This window comes from Equus asinus, chromosome 1, assembly GCF_041296235.1.
Source record: "Equus asinus isolate D_3611 breed Donkey chromosome 1, EquAss-T2T_v2, whole genome shotgun sequence".
NCBI classification, from domain to species: Eukaryota; Metazoa; Chordata; class Mammalia; order Perissodactyla; family Equidae; genus Equus; species Equus asinus.
Window position 1 is genome coordinate 29060798 of NC_091790.1, and position 26425 is coordinate 29087222.

Below are 26425 nucleotides of genomic sequence, written 5' to 3' on the forward strand. Positions count from 1 at the left end.
TGGTGCCAGATGAGCTTTGGGGACATTATCTATTCCTTTGAGTCTGTAGAATTATAAAAGGTCTTGAATCTGATTTTAGTGTATTCAAAAGCAAGTACACATCCGCTCCTAGCCATCAGAAACTAAACTACAAGGACACACACGTTTTTTGCTGTTGAATTAGCACCTGGAATCTCAGATATTCATGCAATCATTTCTTTTGTAATCCGTGATTGCAAACTAACAGTTATTAGTCTGCTGGGGCACTTTACAAATGGTGTAGCTTTTAAGCCTAACATGTGTAATGCTTCCATTAGAGAAGTGTTTCCATGGCTACGTTTTATCAGAAACTTCACTACCAAGAATGAGAATATAGAAAGGCATTCTCGTTTGTCAGAGAAGGTGGATCACTCGTTTCTCTTACTATTATGTTTTGAGCACCTATTTGTATGCTAGGACCTGTGTTTTGCACAGAACATACAAAGATGAAAAGTGAGTCAAGGAATACACTCTCCAGGTGGCAGTGAGAAGAGTGATTCCAGCCTGACATGAAAACCTGTTATTAAAATATAGTTCCCTGAGTGGTGTAAGGAAGTTGCAGTCAGCACTAAAACGGAGATATGAAAAGGTGGAATCCCACCTAAAATGGTCAGAAAACATCAACTGTGCCTTTTCTCATTAGGAGCGAAGAGTAAAGATAAAGAACAGGCAGAGAAAGGAGGGTATGGGAGAAGAAGTTTGAAAGAAGCAGGAATCCCTTCCTGATGGCCATGTGCTAGAGTGGGTGGGTTCTTGTTCCCAGTGGAAACTTGGCTGCACCCAGCATCTTCTTAGAACTAGCCCCAGTGGCCTGACCAGTGGGATGCCAGCTAGCAGGAGAGATGGCAGATTATAATTGGGGGTTGCTGCCCCCTCGTCACCTTAAAGGATTAAGTCAGTTTGAGTAGGGGCGGACATATGCATGATGTGATTTAATAGTTTACCCTGGTCATTGTGTTTCAACTGAGGGCTGACACCTTAAATGTATTTGATAGGGAGACACATCGTTCCATTCCATAAAGATGAACAAGCTTTCTAATGCCAAACCCAACAGATACCTTGACTAAAATTCATTCACACTTAACCAGGACCTTATTCTTAGCTCACAAAATTTCCAGTTGAAAGGAAACTTAAAGATTAGACCTCAAACCTCCCACACATCCGTCCCCACACCTTCCTTCAGAGACAGGCATCCAACTAGGTGGGCAGAAGTTCAGATCATTTAGGAAGAACTGGGATTTTAAGAGAGGGATTAAAAAGAAAGTTCTTCCTTGCACTAGGCCAAAAATTACCTCCCTGAAACTTCTACTCTTTGGTCTGAGCTCTGCTCTTGGAGTGACTTGAGTTAGTGGAGCAGTCCTGTCTGTGGAGTCCCCTCAGGTCTCTTTTCTCTGGAACCTTCGCTTCTGCCCTCCCTTCAGCTTCTTGTCCTCTTGCTTTTGGCTCCATATAGTTGCCCTGCCTGAATGGGTTACACTTTGTTGATGTCTCCTAAATTGTGTTTCCCCAGGCTGACCTCACTCTGTACTCCAGGCAATTGGCACAGCCTATGATTCAATTAGCTTTTATGTCAGCTTTATCATAATTCCCTAAGAAGATTTACATTTATAGCAATTAATAGTTCTCTTACACAGTCAGTATTATTGAGCACTGACTGCGTGCTGGGAACCTCCCAAAAAGTGTCGTTGGCTGCCCCATCCTTGGACTTCCTGGGTTCCAGCTCTACCAGCCTGCGCCATCCTTGCCTCTGCACTTGTCCCTCTCACCCACGCCCTGTTAGATCCGTTGATTCCTGCACAGTGACTGGCACAGAACAGTTATTTAATAAGCATTTGTTGATGAATTCATTAACTGAGCAACTGACTTTTAACTTCTATTGAGTTTGCAGTTAACGTAAATGCAGTTCTGTGCGGTTTGTCCAGCTCACTCCTATATCAACTCCTGACTTATGATAGTGTGGGGAAGGAAGAACTATTCCTCTGCCCTCTAGGTCCTTCTGGCTAACCTAAGAATTAAATTGACATGAGACAGAATAACAGAAGAAAAACAGAATTTAATAACACATATACATGGGACAAACCTAGGAGAACTGAGTAACCCACCAAAATGGCTGAAGCCACCACCTTAAATACCATCTCCAGCTAAAGATGAAGGAAAGTACTGGAAGTAGTGGTTTGGGACTTTAGAGAGGAAGAAGGCAATTTACATGGAGGTAGAAAAGCAAATGTTTGATAAACAAGTGTTTGCTGGGCCATATTTTGACAATATGACCTGAGAGAGAGAATTTTGGTAAGAATGGCCTTAACAAGGATCCTCCCAGTCCGTCATACCCAGAGTTATCTATGGTGATGGCCTGTCTTAGGACAGGCCTTCTATCTTGAATTATTTTAAGCAGTTAGAGGTAAGGTCAAAGTTTCTTTCAGAGTCTTTTGTTCTTAAAAATAATCAAGCCCAGGAGACACATTTTGGAGTGGCCAATTCTTATCCCCCACAATAGCAGCTCAATCAATACATGTGGGATGAATGAAGGGCCCTCCATCTTTTCCCATCCTTGCACACCTGAGGCCTATGACCCACTCCTGCCCTGCTCACTTCTCATTATGGCGATTCTCAGGGCTGGGAGAAAGGTCTGCCTGTCAGGGGGCTGCCTGTGGAAAAGTCCCCAATAGGTCCCCGTGGCGATTCTGTTCTGCCCTACCCCGCAGGGTTCCTCAGGAAGTCAGACTTTCCATAGCTCTGACGTGCAGATAACTTTGTACTCAAGATTTTAAATCCTGCTCACTTAATTTATATAGTTAATTTTGGCTTATTCTTCTAGCCTTTTGAGACCCTTTAGCTCTTTCTTCAAGCATCTAATTTATTGACCATCCTTTCGCTTTTTGACATCTTAAATCATGAAAAATCATGTCTTCTATTTCTACTTCCATGTCATTGATATGGCCTTAAAAACATATTGATATCTTTTCTCATGTTACAGGAATAAGTGTGGTAAAATAATACACCATAAGTCAAGGTTGAAAATCCAGATTATGGATAAAGCAAGAGTTATGCCAACCACAAAGGCCCATGATGCTATAATTCAGCCAAGGGCATCTTGATAATCAAGGCAGAAAGGAGGATTGTGAAATGATTCTCTTTATCAGACTAGAAGCATACCATGCTCCTTCCGAGAAACAAGCTTTTCCTTCTCACACTCTGAAAGAATTCTCACATTTGACTTTGTTTTGTGGCCACCCTGTGGTGCTGTGAATGATGTTTACAACCTTTTTTTTTTAAAATAGCAACTGCAGTCTTCTCTCCCGTTAGTCTCGACTGCTTCTGATGTGACCTTCAGTAGAAGTGCAGTGGCTCTCAGAGCAGGGCCCGCAGGCAGAGCACCTGCCTTGGAACCCAGCTCAACCACTCAGTAGCCAGTCTGCTAACCTCCATAAACTTCCCTTAAATGGGAGTAATTAAAGTCTCTACCTCCTGGGATCATTGTAGCAATTAGATGAGTTAAGACATGTAAAAAGCTTAGCTTCCTGATGGCAAAGGTTATGTAGGATAAAAATGGTACTTACCCATGTGTTGTGAGAATGAACTAGATAACATATATAAAGAAATGTCAGGGCTGGCCTGGTGGTCTAGTGGTTAAGTTGGCATTCTCCATGGCCCAGGTTTCACAGGTGGATCCCTGGGGTGGACCTACACACCACTCATCAAGCCACGCTGTGGCAGCGTCCCGCATACGAAATAGAGGAAGATTGGCACAGATGTTAGCTCAGTGATAACCTTCCTCCAGCAGAAACAGATGTTAGTAAAAAAAAAAAAGGAATACAGTGTCTAGCAAAGTACACAGTTCATGAGTATTGGATATTCTCTGAGAGACCTTTCTGAGACTTGTTCCAAAAAGATAAAAATCTCCAGAATGATGTCAATAAATTCCTCAATTCTCTGTGCTCCAACAGCAACCCATTTACACCCTCTCCTCCCCCGATTCTACCCACTTCTAACCCATCTAGTATTGCAAATAATGTCCAGGTCGGCCTCTATCCCATTTCCTTTCTCTAGAAGGGGGATCAATTTGCAATTTACGATACGCAACTGGTGTTTGCTTCCAGCAGGAAGAGCTCCTTCAACATCCATAAAATGGTAGACTTTCCCATTGATTGAGAAGTTTGATATGTGTTATCTAACTTAATCCTCACCACAAACTTGTCAAGTGATAGGCACTATTCTCCTCCTAAAACTAAAATGAAAAAAATGTGGCTTAGAGCAGCTAAGTGGCATCCCCAGGGACCCCTGGCTACTGAGTAGTAGAGTCAGGTTTTGAGTCGCGGTCCCTCTGCTCCAAAGCAACTGCTCATGACTGTTACACACCATCCTCCCCCTTGCTCCCACCTGGATGGATCAGGGCCACCTAATCCCCTTGCCATCACTTTTCCATCATCACTAGTAGCAGTCAGTACCCACTATGTCATAGGTATTACCTTTCTACAAATGCAGAAGTACCTTTGGGGTGGTACTCCCAAATCCACTCTTTATCTCTTCTCTGTTTATTACTAGCCTTTGCTTTAAGAGCATCTTATTATTCCCATCCCCACAGATCAACGCATATAAACCACAGATCAGATTGTCCCATGTTTTTAAATGTCAGAAAAAAATTCTACAGTCGGGGGATGTTGTTTTGGAGGAGGAGGGGTGGGAATGCAAGCAGCTTAGGATAGTGAACTTGGCTGACTTCCTCAGTCTAGTTAGAACTGGTCCTTTACCATCAATTACGCAGAGTTGTAGAAACTGTCCTTTTGTTGGTGGTGGTTTTCAACACAAAGTTGTTCAGGAGCTTAGAGGAAATATTGTATTGACTTGTTTCACAGTTACTTAATCTCCTTATGCCTCAGTTTCCTCCACTGTGAAATGGGGATAGTGGTGATACCTCTGTCAAAGGGTGAGGATTCCATAAATCAACATATGAGAAACACTTGAACAGTGTGTGGCACAAAATGGGCATTGTTATTGATGAGGATGATGACAACACCTTTCAGAGTTGCTCCATGCGATCTATATAAGGAGTTTTTAACATAACTTGTAAAAAGAAGTCTTTATACCCAGGTGATTCAGTAATCAAGGTATTGCTCTCACTTGGCTGATAACTAACCCACGCAGACTGTTTCTCTCGTGTCACCGACAGCATTCCTCCAGTGCACTTGCATCTTTTAAACGTGCTTTACATCCTCCTCAAGGACCTGATGAAGGATCGCGCTATGGGGAGGCCATGTTACATTAAGAAACTTCTTGCCTGGCCCAGCTTCTTATTTTGGTTATAGACCCTCAGCAACCGATAGGGCAGCATTCAGGAAGCTACTGGGACCAGGCCTGGGACAATTCCAGAATGTGAGTCAATATAGAGAACAAATGATCAGTTTCTCCAACATTCCAAAGGCGTGGAATACAAAGCTGAAGGGAGAGGAGACAGTTACAATTAGACACTTGAGATAAACGACCGTATGAACATCTGGACTATGTTTGGAATGTAATTCCTGATGTAAACAAACCAACCATAAAAAGATGAGTTTCCACAGACAGGGAGAAAATATTTGCAAAAGACATATCTGACAAAGGACTGTTCTCCAAAATATACAAAGAACTCTTAAAACTTAGCAATAAGAAAATGAACATCCTGACTAAAAAATAGGCCGAAGACCTGAACATACACCCCACCAAAGAAGTTATACAGATGACAAATAAGCATATGAAAAGATGCTCTGCATCATACATCATCAGAGAAATGTAAATTAAAACAATAAGATACCACTGCACACCTGTTAGAATGGCTAAAATCTGGAACTCTGAGAACACCAAATGCTGACGAGGGTGTGGAGCAAGAGGAACTCTCATTCATTGCTGGGGGTGGGGGGTACATACAAAATGGTGCAACCACTTTGGAAGACAATTTGTCCATTTCTTATAAAGCTGAATGTGTTCTTGCCATACAGTCCATCAATCACCATCCTTGGTTTTTACCCAAATGAGTTGAAAATTTACATCCACGCAAAATCCTGCACATGGATGTTTATAGCAGCTTTACTCATAATTGCCAAAACTTGGAAGCAACCGACATGCCCTTCAGTAGGTGAATGGATAAATAAACTGTGGTGGATCCAGACAGTGGAATAGTATTCAGTTCTAAAAAGGAATGAGCTATCAAGCCAGGAAAGACATCAAAGAACCTTACATGCATATTACTAAGTGAAAGAAGCCAATCTGAAAAGTAGCTCATACTGTATGATTCCAACTTTATGACATTCTAGAAAAGGCAAAACTTTGGTGACTTTACAAAGATCAGTGGTTGCCAGGGGTTAGAGAGGAGGGATGAACAGGCAGAGCACAGAGGAATTTTAGGGCAGTGAAACTGCTCTGTATGATACTGTAACAGTGGATACATGTCATTATACATTTGTCAAAACCCATAGAATGTACAACACCAAGATTGAATCCTAATGTAAACTGTGAACTTTGGGAGACCATAGTGTGTCAATGTAGGCTCATCCATTGTAACAAATGTACCACTCTAGTGGGGGATGTTGACAGCAGCAGAGGCTGTGTCTGTCTGGGGGCAGTGGGTACATGGGAACTCTCTACATTCTGCTCAGTTTTGCTGTGAACATAAAACTGCTCTAAAAAACAAAATCTACTGAAAAATTAACGTTAAAAAATGTTTTGACACAATCAAGTTTAGATAATAGTTAAGGAAGCATTGTTAATTTTTATTAACGTTACAGCTGCACATTAAAGATGGGTGAGATTTCAATAAGGGGACACGGAGAAAGGACTTTTGGCAGATGAAACAGCATGAACAAGAATGAGGAGGAAGAAAAATGAGGGTAACATTGAGGAGCTATCTTGATGTTCAATTCATCTTTAATCTTGAGAACGGTTGCAATTTCAAATACTTGATTTCATTGCTCCTATACACCATTTCAGAAATCATAGCATTTGAGCATCCAAATTCTACTTTCTGAATGGTCTCTTGAACATAGAAGAGAATAAAAATGTCTTATCTGTTTGTAGAACTTTGGTTCTGAATGTATGATTGCCTCAACCATAAAGCAGTAATTCTCCAACTTAACTGTGCCTAAAGAATTGTCCTGGGGAAGGGGATGCTTATGAAAAATACGATTCCTGGGGCCGCACCACCACAAACTCCGATTCAGTAGGTCTGAAATGGTACTCTCACTCTACATTTCTCATGAGCATCCTAGCTGATTTGGGCCCAGGTGGTTCAGGAGCCACATTTTCAGAAATCAAGACATAGAGGTGTATGTAAGGGACTAGAAGAGATGTCACAAATTCTAAAGCTTATAGAAGCAGTAAGGAACAGAAGTGAGTAAAATGAGGAGTCTAAAACATGGGTAAACTTAGTTTTCATTTGAATACTTAGGAATATTATGTACTCCACAAGGAAATACACTCTTTCTTTGCCTTTTAGAAAAACACAGCCCTCTCTGTCTATATTTTTCCACTTTTGATAAGGACATGGGACAGAGAATTCTTTCTCTAAGTGAGACAGACGTGTAGGTATAATGACAAACGGCAATTGATAAGACCCTTGTGGTGGGGAAGCAATGGGGGCTGGCGTTTCTTAATTCCTCACTTTATCAAGGAAAGTTCAGAATTTTATATGTAATCTCCTAATTTTTAGATGTTGGCTTCCATTCTTTTAAAACACTCTGTGAGCCAAAATAAAATAAAATGTGTGTGCAGGTTCAAATGCAGTTGTGACCTTTGGACTAAAACTTTAATTGGAAAGACTTGTTTGGCCTGGATCATTGGTTTTCAGCCTGAGCTGAATAATGCTAGGAGGCTGCAGAGGAGCATCTTGGGTTTCTGCAGAAGGTGAGGCAGAAGTTACATCCTCTTCCTTCCCACCCACAGCGCCCCATCTTGCCCCTCCATAAACTACCTCTGCTTTCATTACACTTAGGTGTTCCATGTCAGATTTCACTTGAAAATAGAATCTGCCTGCTAAAATTCTAAAAGAAAACAATCCTTGATGTCTAACTCAGTAATAGACTAAAGTCTGTTGCGGTAACACAGCCTTACTGGGTTAGAACAACAAAGGTTTGTTTCTTACTCATGAGACATGCCCACTCAACTGGGCAGACAAATCATTTGGCTACATCTAACTTTAAAGTTTTGAAACAGTGCCATCCTCCCATGAGCTATCAGGGAGCAGAGAGCTGAAAATACCACTGAGCAGTGTTAATGTCCACCAGAGCTAGATGGCGTGGTGCTGTGGGGGTAAGGCTTGAATTCCGAGGCACGATTGCATTTTTACCTACTATGGTGGGAGGCGTCATCCTGGGATTTTTGAGGAAAGGAGTGACATAACAAATATGACACTGAAATACTAATTTTAAAAAGTTAAATATTCTATTTATCATTTAACGTCATGTGTAAGATGATCATGATTTTCAGTCTGAATCAAAATCCCTTAGGTGAGCATACTTTTCTATAAGCTAAGTAATGGATAGATTAGATTAGAAATTGATTAACAATAGCATCATTTTTCCTCCTGTGTGAATTTAACCAGTCTAATAAGAGCCTTATAAATAACTAATGAAAGAAGGCTGTCTCAATGTTTATAAAACAAATCCCCCTACAATGGAAAATTAGACCTATCTTTTGAACAGCAAATATCCCCTTCTGGAAACGAAGGCTTCTTCTACCATGTCAATCATATTTAGAAGCATAATAACCATCAAACAATTTGAATTAAATATATTAAAGCATTTCTTTTGCATGAAAATAATTGGGAAACATCAGGAACAAGCATTTATATCTGGGACACCTGGGCAAGGTTCACCTTGGCAAAGGTGGGAGCAATCACAGCTCCTTATATCTGCCACTCTCTCCCCTCCTCCCTTGGCAACAAGGAAAGCAAAATCTTGGCCTCATGTCATTTGGATTTGATGTGAATTCTGTCATATAAAAAGGGGTCATTGAGTTAGCCTTCCAAATTGAAAGAGAGATGAGAGAGAACAGCAACAGCCAGAAATACTTTGTGGTGCAAAGTATTCAGCCTGTGAGGGGGAAATACTTTATTTAAAAAAAAAAAATAAGATAGATAACCAGTGCAGACAAACGCACTTGAGAATCATAGCCTTGATTCTTTTCAATGGGAATACGGAGCTTCAAAGAAGAGTAATATACATCTATTACCTCTCCAAATTTAGTCTCAGTTCACGACTGAAGAGCCAGAATTCTTTCCTGAAGAGCAGAGCTTTTGCCAGAAGAGTCTGTTGTGAAGGAGAGATCTTTGTGCCTCTGGGAGAGCTGAATGGCTGTCGATCCTGCTTCCTGTGGTGGGGACACCTTGTCCTCTGCTGCCCTTTCCACACAGAACATGCCCTAAGAACATGCCCTGTACTTCCTTACCTGTCTTGAGGGTCCACATTGGCAATGGTGGAGAGCTGACAAGTGCCTATCCTGAGGCCACCAGCCGGCAATGCCACCTCACCCCTGCATGGGGGCTGACCTGAGCCTGTAGAGTTGTGCCAAGGAGGAAACATGCAAAGCAAGTTTGTTAAGGTGGTGTCCCCTAGTGTATATTTCCTAGGACTGCTCTAACAACAAACCACAAGTGAGGGGGCTTCAAACAACAGAAATTTATCGTCTCACAGCTCTGGAGGCCAGAAGTCTAAAATGCAAGTGCCAGCAGAGCCATGCTTTCTCTGAAACCCATAGAGGAGGATCCTTCCTTGCCTCCTCTAGTCTCTGTCTGGGCTTTGCCAGCAATCCTTGGCATTCTTTGGCTTGTAGATGCATCACTCCAATCTCTGCCTTCATCATCATATGCCATCTTCTACCTGTGTGTCTCTCTCCTCTTCTTAATAAAAACACCAGCCATATTGGATTTAGGGCTCACCTTACTCCAACATGACTTGTTCCTAGCTTAACTAATCATATCTAAAACCACTCTATTTCCAAATAAGATGGCCTTTTGAGGTACTGGGGGTTAGGCCTTCAACATATCTTTTTTTGGGAGGGGGAGTTAATTCAACCCATAACACTTGGCTAGCTAGATCCATCCACCCAACCCTTCCCCTGTGTGCAGCGTCGTTCTGATGATGTTGAACATGACCCAACAAAATTTAATGATGTCAGATCTTTCCATCAAACCTTGAAGAGCAAGCGCATTTCAGTTACATGTTAAGCCCCTTGGTTTGCATTTATTCTTTCAACTTCCATGCACCAATCACCGAGAAGACGGTCATGGCACTTGCAGTCTAGCTGGGACACTTACATTAAATAACCCGTGGATGAATGCTAAGAAAGGGAAAGCTCGGGGTGTCATGGGAGTGTGTAATGAGGGACAGAACCAGTCTTAGGAAAGTTAGAAAAAGCCACCCTGCTAAAGTAAGCTTAAACTGAGCCCTGAAGGGAGAGCTAGCTACAGCCCCACTGAGAGGTCAGGGAATAGCTTCTAGGAATGATGGAAGTAAATTAAGAGAACTATTGAAAATAAAATCCAGTCGTATATACAAGGCAGGTGCTTCTTTCTCAGGTGACAGTCCCCACAGGTGATCCAGGACTCCATGTGGCTCTATGATGAAGGAAACACAGAATCTTGAGTTTTGTGGCTCAGCTGTCCCTCAGCTGTCCCCTCCCTTATGTGGTCAAAGATGGTTCCCACCGCATCTGCATGGCAGCCTGAGGCAGAAAGAAAGAGAAGGCGTGAACACAGTCCTTTCCTTTTAAGGGCACAACCGAGAAATCGCTTTGCTTTTGCTTATATCCCAGTGGTCAGATCCAGTCACATGATATACGAGCTCCAAGGGTTCTGGGAAATGTAGTCTTTAGGCTGAGAGCCACATGCCTAATTAAGACTTCTAATACTGTAGAACAAGCAAAGAGTAGTTTCCAGGAGGACAACCAGCAGCCATAAAATGCTCTTGGACATTATAGCAACAAAAGATTCCTTCCCTCTACCACTGTGCTGTGCTACATGGTAGCCACTGGCCACATGTGGCCACTGAATACTTCAAATGTGGCTGGTCCAAATTAAGATGAGTTGTACATGTAGAATACAAACCAAAGATTTAGTATTAGAAAAATAGAATATAAAATATCTCAATAATTTTTGTCTTGATTACATGATAAAATAATATTTTCGATCTATTGGGGTAAATAAAATGTATTATCAAAATTAATTTCACACATTTCTTTTTACTTTCCTAAAGTGGGTACTAGAACATTTTAAGTCACATGTGTGGCTTGTATTTTATTTCTATTGTCTAGCCCTGCTCTACAATCTTATAGCGTAGCACAGGAGACCGAGGTGAGCAACAGAGTTCAAACTGGGACAAGGAGGAGAAATGGTCAAGGAGGTTGGAGAAAGGCCACCTCCTGCAGAAAGGACATTTGAGCCAGGACACTGAAATTATAAGAAGAATCACTCTCAGAGTAAGTGACGAAAGGAAGAGATTCAGCAGAGGAAAGAATGTGAGCAAAGATGGTGGAGAAGGGATGCACAGGGAGGCGTGGAGGTGGCTGGAGGAGGCTGGGACGAATCCTAGAGCGCCTTGATATTCAGCTGAAGACTTGGATCTCAGAAGCTCACCGGAAGCAGAATGTCCTTCAAACACACCTCAGCCATCTCATGCATGTTTCTGAAACCTCTCCAGCCCCTTTCCTTGCCCATTAGATAGGAATAAGTGTGCCTATTTCAGAGCATTGTCCTGTAGATGAAATTGGATAATGTATAGAAAGTCCTAACACAGTGTCAGCGTATAAAAAGATTCCATTTTGTTCTTGAGTGAATGAACCAGTGGATGAAGAAACTGGAAATTCAGCTCAATCCGGTACCTCCACGTACAAACAGATTTCAAGTGTTTAGATACAGTTTTGAAATTTTGGAAGTTGTTGGTCTTTAGACTCTGTAGAAAAGGTTTCTTGAATACAGAGCCTGAGCCGCACAAGGTCTCAAACCTTCCTCTAAGATTCAGTCCCTTTCTAGAGGGCGTGGAAAGGACCAGCCAAGGCTTCTCAGCTGACGTGGACGCCTAGCAGTATGATGATGGAAGACTGTTTTGTTAAGGCTTCAAAGTAATCAAGAACACTAACCCTGACCTACATGGAAGGAAGGCGTTGGGTAGAGTCGAGGTAAGAGTTGACAGGCTATTACATAGTCTCCGTAGAGTACTTTTATTTCAACAGCATCTTTGAATCTCTGCGATGCATCTTCTCTGTAACCCGGATGGCTTTTTTCTTTCTTTCTTTCTTTCTTTTTTTTTTTGGAAACTGCCAAATGGTTATGAAGCTTAAAATATTCTATTAAATCCGGTATAAAACTAAGTATAGGCTGCGTCTGCAAACATCCTCTAAATCAGACACTGCTGTCAAAAATTATTTGCAGTCTCTGTCTCCATGGTAGGGAGAAAAGCATTTGTTTAGTTTTGTGGGTGGACCCTTTAACGTGCTACAAACAGTTGATTGAGTGGCTCTGCCTCCCCAGCCTCTTCTCTTGTCTTCCCCAGCTAGCCCTGTGTTCCTGCCTTCGGGCTGTCACTTCATTAGTCACTCACATATGGCATTTTGAAGGCTTGCTAATTGAGGGACTTTACTGGTAGCTTCTAACTAATCGTTCTGACAGAAAACGTCTCCTCTGCAAAGGAAGAGGAGGAGTTCTCATGTTTGTGCTTCTTTGTACTGACATGCATCACTGTTTCACCCCAAGACGTTCCAGGCAGAGTCAACCCAAAAAAGACATGAGGCAAACTTGTTATCAGAGTCCCTCATCAACTTTTTTAGCATCTCCTCTCTCTGTGCAACCTGCCCCCTTCTTGTTCACTATAAGATACTCAGATTACTCTGTCCTGGATCCCTCTTCAGTCCTTCTATTCATCTATCTATCCATCAGTTCATCCCTTGAATTAATACTGACTGAGTCGCTTCTCTCAGGAGAGGCAATCCAGCGTGATGATAAAGAACTCGGACTCGGGAGCCAGACTTGTGGAGTCTGAATCCCGGCTCCACCTCTCACTAGATGCCTGATGCTGGGCAAGTCACTTCAGCGTCTCTCAGTGCCATTTTTTTGGTGGGTCGAATAAGATAACGATAGTGTCAGCATCACAGAGCAGTTTTCAAGTGCATGTCTTCCGCCAATGCTCCAGTCCTGCTAGATGAGGATGCTGAGGCACAGAGAGACTGAAGGACTTGTCCAAGTCATAAGCCTAGTACGTTGTTTCTCCAAGAAGGTTTGTTTCTTAAACTCACACCACACGGTTAAAACCCCACTCCCTTTGGAGCCATAGAAACAATTCTTCCAATGATATTCAACCAGGTTGAGTAGAGCCAGCTGAAGAAGCCCCTTTGACATCCTCTCATAATCTGAATCTGATTCACAGAACTATCCTGACAGCCTTGGGGAAGTAAGTGCACTCCTCCAGCATTACCCTGCTCTGCCACCCCATTAACTGTGCGTATAAATCTAAGAGAACCAAATCATTTCCAAAAAACGTTAAGTAATCAGCTACGTAACTGAGAGTGTTTCCCTCAGTAATGTAATCTGAACATAGCCAATGATATCTATCGCAAGTGAAGAGGTCTACACAGTAGATGGGCCTCCTCCTGCATAGTGAATCCTTTGTGCCAGGAAACCACCTCAAAGGTAATTCTCCACAATCTGGGTAACGATTCAGTAGTCTTTGTGGCCGTGGGCACTCATTTCTGTCAGCTTCTCTTTTTCTCTTCAACCCACCAGACGAGGTGAACATTTATGCCGTTGTATAATAATTGCTAGCCTCTGGTTCTCTTTTTTTTTTTTTTGCCCTCCAGTCCTCTTGATGCTACATTAAGTTAGAATTCTCTAACAGCTACCTTCTTTCTGGGGCTTAATGCCACTGCAGCAGCAGATGGGCGAGCAGGACTGAGGAGGTTCTGAGGGAATTGGATGCCCAGCCTGTAACTGGAAGCCGTATGGCAGGAGGCACTGGATCTCAGATGCCTCCAGAACCTGGTGGTAGCGTAATCAGCATCAAGCAAAGGATGAGGGAGCTCCTAGGGAGCCTGGAGGGAGCCTCCATGTCATGGTTTGGTTTTTAAAAGCTTTTTTTCTTGAAGACACTGTCATCCTTGCACTGATAAACCAAATCTTGACAATTCAACAAGGAAACACATATACCAGAAATGTCATAATGGTGACAGTCTGAGAGTCCTTGCATCAATAATTCACAGATTTGATCCCTAGGAGAATAAAAATTTTTTTATAAGTATAATACACCTATCTACCTTTATATAGCCCATTTTAAAATATAGAAATTTATATTTTTTATCATTACACTGCCCTGATTTTTTTAGTATGAATATAGTCACTTTACTAGAAAACTAAAATATGAAAAGTATAAATAAAATAATTTCCATTAATAGAAGGAAGGAAGGAGAGACGTATATTGGAAATGACTGTACCAAAACTGGTTTTGATTTTTGAGATCCTTTTTAATAGTATTGTGATGATTTTGAAAACCCTTAACCCTCTTTTCTTTCATTTTTCTCCTCCTGTCCCCTCATACCCGAGGTATGTCTTTACAATGAGTAAATTATGAGCCAGAGGTAACTTAGTGGGCTCTTCAGTTCTGAGCAGCCATATTCCATTTCCTTCCACCCTAACTTCTCTTCTGCATTCAGTATGGTCAACCTTCTTCTTAGTTAATCACTCTTTATTTTCATGGCCTCGTGGTCTCTTCTCCAGATTCTCTGTCAGAAATTCCTTCTTGACCTCTATGCTTGTCTCTGCTCCTCTGTGAACATTCCTTGAATTCTATTTACAGTTTATACAGCAGCTTCCCATTATTTAGGACAGAATTCAGAGCCCTTTTCACAGTCTACAAAGACCTATGTGATCTGACCTTCTATCCTTGTCCTTGTCACTTACCCCTTGTTGACAATGCCTGGGCCCCACTGGTCGCTGATATTGTCTTCAAATGAAGCAGACTTGGGGCTGGCCTGGTGGTGTAGTGGTTAAGTTTGCACACTTCTCTTTGGCAGCCCATGGTTTGTGGGAGCTCCACTTTGGCAGCCCAAGATTTGCGGGTTCAGATCCTGGGCCTGGACCTATACACCATTCATCAAGTCGTGCTGTGGTGGGGTCCCACATGCAAAATAGAGGAAGACTGGCACAGATGTTAGCTTAGCAACATTCTTCCTCAAGCAAAAAGAGGGGGATCAGCAACAGATGCTAGCTCAGGGCCAGTCTTCCTCACCAAAAAAAAAAAAAAGAAGAAGAAGAACCAGGCTTGTCCTCTCTTGAGGGCCTTTACTCTCTTCAGGGCCTTTACTCTCTTCCTGGTTCTTCCTCAGTTTTTGCATGGCTGCCTTCTTCTCTCCCGTTAGCTTTTTGCTTGTATTCCTCTCCTGAGATAAGCTTCTCTGACTATCCCTTCCCCCACCATGGCACGATCCATTCCATAATCCAGCCCTATTTTCTTTGTAACATTTATCACCAACTAGAATTATACTATGTATTTAATTGCCTCATTTATTTTCTGTCTTCCCTTGCCCCAGTATTTAATGGGGATGAAGAACTCATCTGTTTTATTCACATTTAATAAATAGATATTCAAAAAATCTTTGTTTAAGGGAAGGAGGAATGAAGATGGAGAGGAAGAAGATAAGAGGGAGACAGAAAGAGAGAGGAGGAAATTTCACTCATTCATTTGTTGAACATTCATGTACTGTGTGCCCCCTAATACCCCCTGTCATGCTAGATTCAGGAGGTGCCGGGAAGAATGAGTCTGATGCCTCTCAGTGTGTACTTTTTTTGAATAAATGAAAACTAAGGCATAGTCCCTAACCTGGAAATAAATTATATATATTATCATAGCAGTAGTCAATACTTAATATAATTCAACTAACATTTGTTTGTAGCTGATTGTGAGGCTAAAACAGATACTATTTCACCTAAGTGACCATCAAAACCTGAGTAAGATGCTCTACAAAATTAGATAACTTCAGAATCTAGTCTAAAATCCATTACCTGGCCTTCCAGACCTATCGCAGTACCTTGCCAACACATACCCTTTGTTCTGGAAACTTCCCTTCCCACCAGCCCCTGTCTTCCTTGCTTGGCTCACGCAGATGACTGAGGAGCAGTAGGGTGGAGAGGACTGGAGCACAGGGTCTGAACTCAAGCACGTCTGGGCTGGATCCCCAGTGCCTTCACTGCACGGTTGTATAACTGACCTCAGTGTCTTCCTCTGTAAGAGGGTTGAGCAATAGAACTTAACTCAGAATTGCTTTGAGAATTAAACATTATCCACGTCCAGCCCCTCACACCGTGCTTGTCATGGTCCACGGTCCATAAACGTCAGCCATTCTTGTTGTCACTGTCCTCTCACCTGGAGTGCCCTTGTCCTTCCCCCTTACTAAATTGTACTCATGGTTTATGACAAGTGCCCCCATCCTCCAGCAAGCTGACCTGCATCTCCTCTGAATTACTGCTCATACACTGACATTTATTGTTTCAAATATAAGCTCTCCTTAATTAAACTGTAAGCTCCTTGAGGGGAAAATCAGGTCACACCAGCACAAAGCAGGTTCCTGAAAAATCCTTGATGGATTAGAAGTGCCTATTACAGCGTTGAAAAATTGGAATGCACGATTCCTGCTGCTCTGGTACTTTAAATTCATGTTGACTGTGTCTGTAATATCATATAAATTCTAGACTTCTACATTTAATCAAAGTCTTAATCATAATGAGCAGCATTTATGAAAGGGCAATTAACAGATTCCCAAAAGAACTGGAAATAGTAAATTGCTAATAGCATCCCTGAGGTTTTGCTTTTTGCTCTGATAAATTAAGTAATTTAATAACAGAGGCAGTGTGAATCGAAAGGAGCACCAGTTTACAAGGCAGACAACCTAAGTTGTATCCTTGCCCTGACAACCTGTGACCCTGGACCAATGACTTCTTGACTCTGTGTCTCTCTTAACCCATCTCTATGTGAAAACTTGTCTTAACTTAGTGGTTGTCAAAATGTACTCCTGAAATTCCTAGGGTCACATGGATGAAGTTTGACTTCATTTTCATTTTTATATATAGTTTAAACTATTTATAGACTATAACACAGACACCATATACACACATAATAGAAACCGAAAATGCATACTGTTGTGTAGACTTGCACTAGAGTTTCTGTTTATTAAAGAACATCCTGAAATTGCAAAATGAGCTATTAAAAATAACTATAACTATTTACCACTACTTATCTGGGTGCATCTGTATTTGTTCAGTCTAGGCAACTGAACAAAATATAGCACTAAATAAGATATAATTAGACCTGTCTTCCATTACACTGAATTTCAAAAGTTTGTGCTCCCCAAAAACAAGCTCAATATATGGTTTTGGTTTATCGATGAGGAAGATTCGTCCTCACCTAGCATCTGTTGTCAATCTTCCTCTTTTTGCTTGAGGAAGATTCGCCCTGAGCTAACATCTGTGCCAGTCTTCCTCTATTTTGGATGTGGGACGCTGTTACAGCATGGTTTAATGAGTGGTGTGTAGGTCCGAGGCCGGGATCCAAACCCTCGAACCCTGGACCGCCGAAGCGGAATGTGCAAACTCAACCACTATGCCACCAGGCCGACCCCAATGTATGTACTTTTTAAATTTATTTATTTATGGGTAATATTTCGTTTGCTAAAATGTTGACATCTCTTCTGGCTTATCTTCAAGGTACATTCCAGCTCTCGCATTCCATAGAATCATAGTTTAAAGCCTAATGAAATCTTGTGGTATACAGAATGTAAATTTATGTTTACAGTTCTCAATAATTAATCAGTTTTTCTGTCTTTAACCTGATTTTCCCATATTTTAAAAGTTAAAAGAAAAATCCCGTGAAATTTCCAGACAAAGGAATTTCTAGTCACTTTATGAAACCATATGGTTGTTCTAAATCTCCAGATTTTCTCCAGTTCGGTCTAGAACATTCTGTTTTTCTCAGGATACCTCTCTCTACTTGAATTTTTTTCACCCTTTCAAGTAAATCTGGCAAACAATGAAAGTATTGATTTCTAACTAATTCATCACAAGTAGGAACTCCTCTCTTGTGTACACTTTATCTGTGATTCAGAGAGACCTTGTTCTCCTTAACACTTTGACCCCACTCTATAGAAATTACGATGGTTTGGGGGAAAATGCAAGCTGGCTCATGGACTTTAAACAAATAGATTTTAATTATGGCAATAAAAATTCTCATTTGTTACTCTATTTATTACTATTTACAACCATTATACTAGAAAACCAGCCCAGCTTGAGTGTTCAAGTTGTCCATTACAGAACACACGCAAGAGCAAAAATGAATTCAGAGGGAGGGGAACAGAACACAGGTTTTGTTTTACAGAAAGAGTTAATGAGAAAATTGCAAGAATCCGCTGTTGGAGAAAACTTTCTTATCACTCACCAAGCACTGGTACAACCAGGAAATAAGAAGTACTCTCTGCCTACTTCTCCTAGCCTACGGCATTAAATCAAATTCATTCCGTGAAAAGACCTAAGGCTGGTCATTTGAACGGCTGACTTGGTACGTAATAGACTCCCAAAAATATTAATAGGTTTGTTATAGCCTGAATGTTGATTTATTGGAAATGTCGTACTAGCCTATGCAAATTTATTCTTAAAGCTAGTATGTGACAAATATGCTTGGCCTGTCAACGTTGCGCAGGAGCTGGTAGGGCTGGTTCCTTTCCCACTTGTGCTAGTATGACCTGATTTTCCCTTCAAGGAAGTTGTCAGATCCACAGAAGCTGGTGGGCAGCTGAGCCAGGCAGCTAAGAGCGGAGATCTGAGTCAGATCAATGGTTCTACTGCAGGCGATTTTGAGAGGAGACATTGGCAGTGTCTGGAGACAGTTTTGATTGTCACAACTGGGGGACGCTGGTGGCTTCTAATAGGTAGAGGCCAGGGATGCTGCTGAGCACCCTGCAAAGCACTGGACAGCCCCCACAACCAAGAATTGTCCAGCCCCAAATGTCAATAGTGCTGAAGTTGAGAAACCCTGAGTCAGGCCCCCTCAGTTTAGACCTGACTCTACCTGTATGAGTGGCTTGTTTTAGGAAAGGTGCTGAAGCTTTCCAAGCCTCAGTCATGTCATCTTTAAAAGGAGCAAATCCCATGACCTACCTCACAGGGCCAGGGTCATTGTGGAAATCAGACTGATTGAGGCCCACTGAGCATTTGGGACATTGCCTGACACGTAATATACTTAGTGCATCTTAGTTATTACTAGTAATGGTAATAATGGTGCAAATAATAACAATGACAAAAGCTTTCTTTGCTGACCCACCTGGAGGTTTATAATGTCTCTCAGGATTGCAAAAGGATTGTAATTTGAAAGCCAATTACAGGCATTGAGAAATGTGCTAAAACCAGAAAAGTTTTCTTCCTACTAAAATCCTGCTGTGACCTTAATATGCCACTCCCATGCCCTAAGAGATAAGTAAAAGAGGTCACAATGAGTAATAGCTGATTTGAACTACTAATGTGGTGTCTATGGGAGGGGAAAGAAACATTAACGTGCATGTCACCTTCAGGGATGTGATGTTTGAGGTTAGGGTAGAATTGTAGCTTGTTAAAGACTAGTGGATTCTGTGAACGTTCCATGAGTTTATATGCTGAAAATTAATGCAAGTCCATATGCTATTGGCTATTACCCCTTCCCTAACCTTCTAGAGGAAGCATGACAAGATGCTGAGGCAAGCACCCTGGGGCTAATTAGCACTTAGGCGTGACAAATCTTTCAACCACACTCAATCTTTATCATGGGTTTTCAGGGCAAAGCCAAAATGGAGCCCTTGGAAACATTTGTATACTGTTAACAAGTGTTTTGGAGTTGATTTCAAAAACAAAGTCAATTCTGTCAATTAATATGAAGCTATGAAAATAGTTACCTCTATTTCGTGTAACTATTTCATTTCTCAGCATCTCTGGGTTAACAATATGTAAGCATCTTTTTTTTTTTTTTTTTTTTGGAAACTGAATTGTTAGTTGTCACAAATCAGAAATATCATTTATCTGCTGAACACAGAAATTGCTGAGAAGTCCCATGAATTTTCTCTCTAGCATTCCCTCCCAAAACCAAATTCACTTTCAAACCTAAAAAGAAGCTGGGGGAGAACGAACAATTCTGAAATGCCAGACTTTGTGATGAAATTCACTGAAGATGCTGAGAATGTCTATGGAAATTCTCAAAAACTATAACATCTTAAATACGCCACACAGTTACTGAAAATCTAGGCTGAAATACTTAAAGTGCTTATGGAAGCCGTATTATAAATCTGTTATAAGATGGCCTTTGTTTGAATGCCAAAATGTTTGGGAAGTCCTATATGAAAACCTTATAAAAATTCAATTAACCTTTGTTAATTAGCCACGTACTGGCCTCTTGGTCAAGGATAGCCAAGTACTCAAACTAAATTGAATACCCTGAAAGTCAGACCACCTTGCAAGGAATTAATGGTACCATAGAAAGCATTCTTCATGCTTCCCTGACCATCCAATATGCAATTGTACATTATCCCAATTTTTTCTAAAATATTCAAAATTATGTGGAGAAAGTAGGTTCTTAAAAGCCAATTCTCAAGCTAACTAGTTAATCTATGACCAGTCGTTCTCAACTGTGGGGGATCATCTGTATTGAAATACTCATCCATATTATTCATGTGTCTGCTCGCATCCGTATTGGTAACAATTGTTTTCTGGATCCATTTGTAGGGACGGGGTCAATTTCTCTATAAGTTCCTTGAGGGAGAAGATTATTTTGATCCTAACATAACCTAGTATACTAGCATACTGACAAATATTGTTTAAATGGCCAGTAAGTGTAGGAAGGGGTTGTTATAGGAAGTCAATGTTACGTCACACACTTCCTAAAATGACTATTTGAGACATAAAACTGTAAATTTATCATTTCATGTGAATTCTAGTTGAGTAACGTGAGTTAAATTCTTCATGTTTTTGTCCTGTGTTATTATTTCTTTGAATATACAGTTTTCAAAAACGGATGTGTTCATTAAGAGTTTTAATTGGGATAAAGTATTTCTTTGAAAATCACTTACTTCTTCATTTTAAGTGACAGCTGAATGCATCCTCGGTAAATTATGATATTTTTGCACTTTCTTCCAAAATAAACATATTTATTTAGTAGTGTCACACTAGTTTTCTAAAGTAACTGTAACAAACTGGATTCTTTTTCCTTTTCAGTTTTTCTTTCTTCCCTCTCTTCCTTCCTTCTTTCTTTCTGTTCTTTCTTTGTTTCTTTCCTTCTTTCCTTCCTTCCTTGAAAAATTACCCAAACTGAGTTGTTATCAAAAGAGAAGAAATTGACACAGGATTTACACTCTTTCACTAATGTGTTCTAGGTCACAACCAATGAAGAACAATAATATAGAGATCAAATCGAATGCTGAGATTTCAGGTCTTAAAACCCATAATTAAATAACAGCTGCCTATTTTTTATTACCAAATTCACTACCTACACTCTTTTTGAGCCAAATTTTCTTTTCTCTACCTTTCCTGAAGCCTCTGTACCCCGTGACTGCTTCCTTCCGAGGGGTAAAGTAGAGAAAACATTAGGTGGGAGGGGTGATAGGAATTCTCAAAGAAAAACCACGCGATTTTAATTGGCTGAGCTTTTTTCTAGCAATAGCTTTTATGCGTTTTGGATCACTTTTAAGGAACACATACAAAATATTTCGACAGTGGTATGAATGTATTTAATTTAAGACACTGTCTTGACTTGCATTTTCAAATATTCTTGGTGATTTACAAAGTTGAAGGGCGGGGATGACCACTTCTTCACACCACTGCTCAAATGGAGCAAATGGCCTCCATTCCGTCTGCCAGGGCTCCCCCTCAGTTGTTCTAGATTGTTCTTTCCTGTGTCTAGTTACCATGGAGAAAGCTGAACCATCAGCTTTTGTTTCCAGTTACCAAGTGGTTGTTAGCACATTGCTTGTGAAAACGGTTTCTCTAATGCTCATGACTTATAGCAATGAAATTAAAAGCTATGCCAGCTTTTCTTTATTGATACTCTTCAGCATGTGCTGATTCAGGTATTTCAGATAAAGGATTGAAATTACTAATTATGCTTTTTGGCGAAAGAACCCATTCACTTAGTATGTAATGAGTTAGGCTTTAACTCTTTTCTTCCCTTCTATTGAAGGTGCTGGGCCAGTGGTTTTCTACAAATGATTCAATATTTTATAAGTCTCACCTACTTCCTGTAATGGGATACTTGGCTCCTTGTGCCCTAAAGTCCAGATCCATCAACCTACAAAAGAAGCCCTATAACAATGTTAATAATACCAGGATTAGATTCTGTTTCTGACATTTACCAACTCTATGGATGTAAGCAAGCTGCTTAAGCTCTCTGATTCCTCAGATGTGAAATAAGGGGATTAAGACTCATTTCCTAGGATTGTTGTGACAGTGAAATGGGAAAATCAGGTTGGCTTCATGGGCATGTGACCTGTGCTCAGAGAGCCCCCATGTGGTTTAATGTTCTGTCATTACCATCTCAAAATGCTAAATAATTGTTGAACAAGGAATTCTGTATTTTCATTTTGCCCTGGGCTCCACAAATTACATAGTCAGGATAAGCTAGGTTATGCTGCAGTGACAATAAATTCTCCAAAATCTCAGTGGATTAACACAACCAAAGTCTGTATCTTGTTCGTGCTACGTGTCAAGTGCACGTCCGAAGGATGCTCTGCACATCCTAGTCACACAGGGACCCAGGGTGAAGGACGCTCACTTTAACATGAACTTCCATAATCTCCACACCAAAGGGAAGAGAACAGAAAGAATTGTACACTTTCCTTAAAGCTCCCACCCACAAATGACGCTTGTCACTTGTCACTTCTATTCACACTTTTTTATCCAGAGCAAACCATATGGCCTTGACTAACTTCAAGGGGATAGAAGTTTCCCTCCTTTACCTGGAAAGCAGGGAGCTGGAGTAGTTAGTCACAAAATGTGGGGTGCCTACTGGCACCTGCTCTTTGCAATCCACCCTTTCGAGGAGTCAATTTTAAGATCTCAAATTTCTCCTAAAACCAAACCAAATTATCTGAAAGTAAAATAATTTATCTTTTAAAAGAAGTCCTTAATTCTCCTATTTTGCAACAAGTTTGAGAATTTCTTTGACTGTCATCTTCCCTGGGGATGGAGCATATGCCGAGAAAGTTAACATCACCGCATCACGATTAAATTCTTCGCCATAGAACTGAAACACTGAAACCAGCGTTGCTGACTCCTTCATTATACTTTCTCGAAACTGAAATGGCATTGCTGTTCATTTTCTGATTGTAAAATATAAATGTATTATTATAACACATCTGAACAAGGTGAAAAAGTATAAAATTAACATACAAAGTAGTAAAATCAGTAGTAATCTCACTACTCACGATTACTTTTTTGTCTTTCTAGACATTCTAGGGTACATACTCACACTTGAAAACATTTTGTGTTAGTATTTTTGGGAGGCTTTTTTTTTTTTTTGTGAGGAAGATTGCCCCCTCAGCTAACATCTGTGACAATCTTCCTCTATTTTGTATGTAGCTCGCGACCACAACATGGCATGATGAGTGGCGCATAAGTCTGCACCCAGGGCAAACCTTCAAACCCTGGACTGCTGGAGCAGAGCATGCAAACTTAACCACTCGGCCACTGGGCCAGCCCCAGTGTTAGTATTATTATACATATTAATTTTTACATGTTTTATTAAATGCTACATCATGGACGTGTGCATAATAAATATAGTTTAAATAACACCATTTTTAAAATGTCACCCTTGTGATAACCACCTGATGCACAATCTTGTGAAATATGTAAGAATTTGTTACCCATGTCTTCCAGTCCCCATTGACAGGACCTAGAGGTAACCACTTAGCAGTTTTTATCATTCCAGAAATACTCTACACATATATAAGCAAATACATATGTTTTTTTCTTTTGCACCAAAATTGTTGCATTCTCTATATAAATTGTTTTAATTGCTTTATAGTGTTCCATTTTATGAATGTATCATAACTTGTTGAATGAACTACCTATGGATGAGCTTTCCATTTTTTTGCCGTTATAAGCAACATTATAAAAAATATTCTTGCACGTAAAGTTCTTTGTATTTATCTGGTTATTTTCTTAGACTACGCTAACAGAAATAAAGTCCTCTTCCTAATCATTAAAGATTATCTTAAATATTTATTTTATAGAATGACCATATCTGTATCATTGCATTAGTATATCTATATAAGGCTTATTACTTGTTTGTCTGATAAATCATTCAGAATTTTTTGGAGAGGCCACTTCCCAAGCTAATTTGAGGATTAAATGAAATAATTCTTTCAGAAGGACTTTTTAAGTTAATTAATAGTATATATGTAAGTATAATAATGGTCAATAGTAATTATTAATATTTTTTATTTTGTAATATGGTCTACTTGTGTTATTTTATTAATAAGTAATAATAATGCAATTATATAACTGCCATATCTTAATTTCACATTCCAGTGGCAATGGTATTATATAGAGAGGCTTAATGTATATGAATAAGCGACATGTAATTATGGAACTATAAAGTGAGCAGTGGGGACAACCACATGTCTTGTTTTGCCCAAGACAGGCTGATTTATGCCTATCGTTCCAGAGTACCTTCCACTATGCTCTTTTTCACTCTCAAAATTGTGCAGTTAAGCAATAAATCATATGGTCATCCTACTTGTAAGTAAATTAACCATGTCCCAAACCTTGGAAAGCATGTCCTTAATCTGTCCATGTATACTGTCATTTCATTGTCCTCAGAAGAGCTGAGACAGAACTCATTGCAACTTATCTTGACTCAGTTCACTGTGATACAGCTCAGGCACAATCAGTTGTTCATTTATGCCTTACACAAATCTGTCCATTTAAGGCTCCTTTTCCTACTGTTCTTTCTTGGAGACTGGTTGCCATCTTCTCCCTCTGCATTTGATCCGCTCACAAGGGTCACAGTGTATCACCTTCTAAGCTCCTAGATTATATTAGAGAATAAGGAAGAAGTTGCATAAACATTCTTCAGAGGATTTGCTGCCATTATCAAGATATTTCTCATGTTAGTAATGCTTATGCATTCTAGTAATATGATGTATCTTATTTCATTTTCCTAATTCTCATATTTTATCATTTGTCATACAGAAAAATAGAAATTATCTTTAAAAGTATTCTATATAAAAACACCAAAGCAATTTACCCTTTCACATTGTCTGTGATCATCCCCACAAATAAAGTTAAAGTAAATTTCTTCTACTATGCTGCAACTAAATTAAAGGAAACCATCTTCATAACCTTTCTTCATTAACCTCGTACTAAATAAAATTCCCAACCGTTTTTTCACCCCCGATACAAACTGCCAATAGCCTGCAAGAAGTATCACTTAATGTTTTCAACACTCTTAAAGCGAAATAATCTCTTTTTAAAATGCTAGGTAGGAAATTCCAGAAGAACAATGTTCCCTAATAATTAACCACACGGGTGAGCCAAGTGCTCTTGGCTTTTCCTCAGGTTACCTCGCCATCCAACATCATCCAAGTTAATTAACAGACGTAAAGCTCGCTTCCTCACCAGTCTTACTGCCTAATTAGAACTGCATGTGTTGGTTTGCTTCAAAGCCATTTCACCTCGGCTCACCCACCAGTTATTCTGTTAGCAATTCCTATAAGTTGGCTCTCCATTTCCATTTCTTTCCTTTTCATGCTAGATCACTTCTTCACAGAGAGTGTGAGACGGTGAAGCATGGTCTCATCTCATTGCAATTATGGAATGTCCCAGTTAGAGCCAAAGAGTGTCGAAATTTCACACTAACTCCAGCATATTTCTGATGTTTGCAGAAATCGGTCACTGTGTGACTAACCAGCAAGTGCCAAGGAAACAATCAGTGGGATCTTCTGCCTCCCAGCAGCCCTCACTTCCCTACAACTGTCCTTTCCCTGGTAGCCATTTTTAATGGCCTTTTTAATCACTGTCATCAACAGTGGGGAGCCCTCAATAGCATCTGATGCTGTAAAAAAAATTTTTAACGTGAGTTGGAAACTTACAAATATCTGGATTTTCTCAGGGAAAGGCATTTTAAGTGTTTGGGTTCTATTTTTGAACCATGCTCTCTTTGAAAACATATCCTAGTTAGAGTTGTAAATAGTGACTTCACAAATAAGACCTTAGAGGGGAAAATTACCAAATACAGCTAAATTCTTTAAATTCTGATTTTCCACAGATGTGTCAGAAGCAGCAACTCTTCCTTAGAATCTCTTTTTCCTTATATAAAATATCAAACTCCTAGTAAAGAATTCTTAGCTATTTTGTGCCATGGACACCTTTGGCAGTTTGATGAAAACT

General features: G+C 40.3%; 1 protein-coding gene across 15 annotated transcripts in view; it reads left to right on the forward strand.

The window, feature by feature from the left end:
- PRKN (parkin RBR E3 ubiquitin protein ligase) overlaps window positions 1–26425 on the forward strand; it is a 1201475-nt gene that overhangs the window by 1064116 nt on the left and 110934 nt on the right. Inside the window, exon 10 of one of the 15 annotated variants that reach the window (XM_070520468.1) lies at window positions 22218–24169. The exons of the other annotated variants lie outside the window; for them this stretch is intronic. Coding sequence (XP_070376569.1) covers window positions 22218–22382 — 165 coding nt within the window. The 3' untranslated portion in view covers window positions 22383–24169. Of the gene's footprint in view, window positions 1–22217; window positions 24170–26425 lie in introns of those variants that run through there. 15 annotated transcript variants of the gene reach the window in all.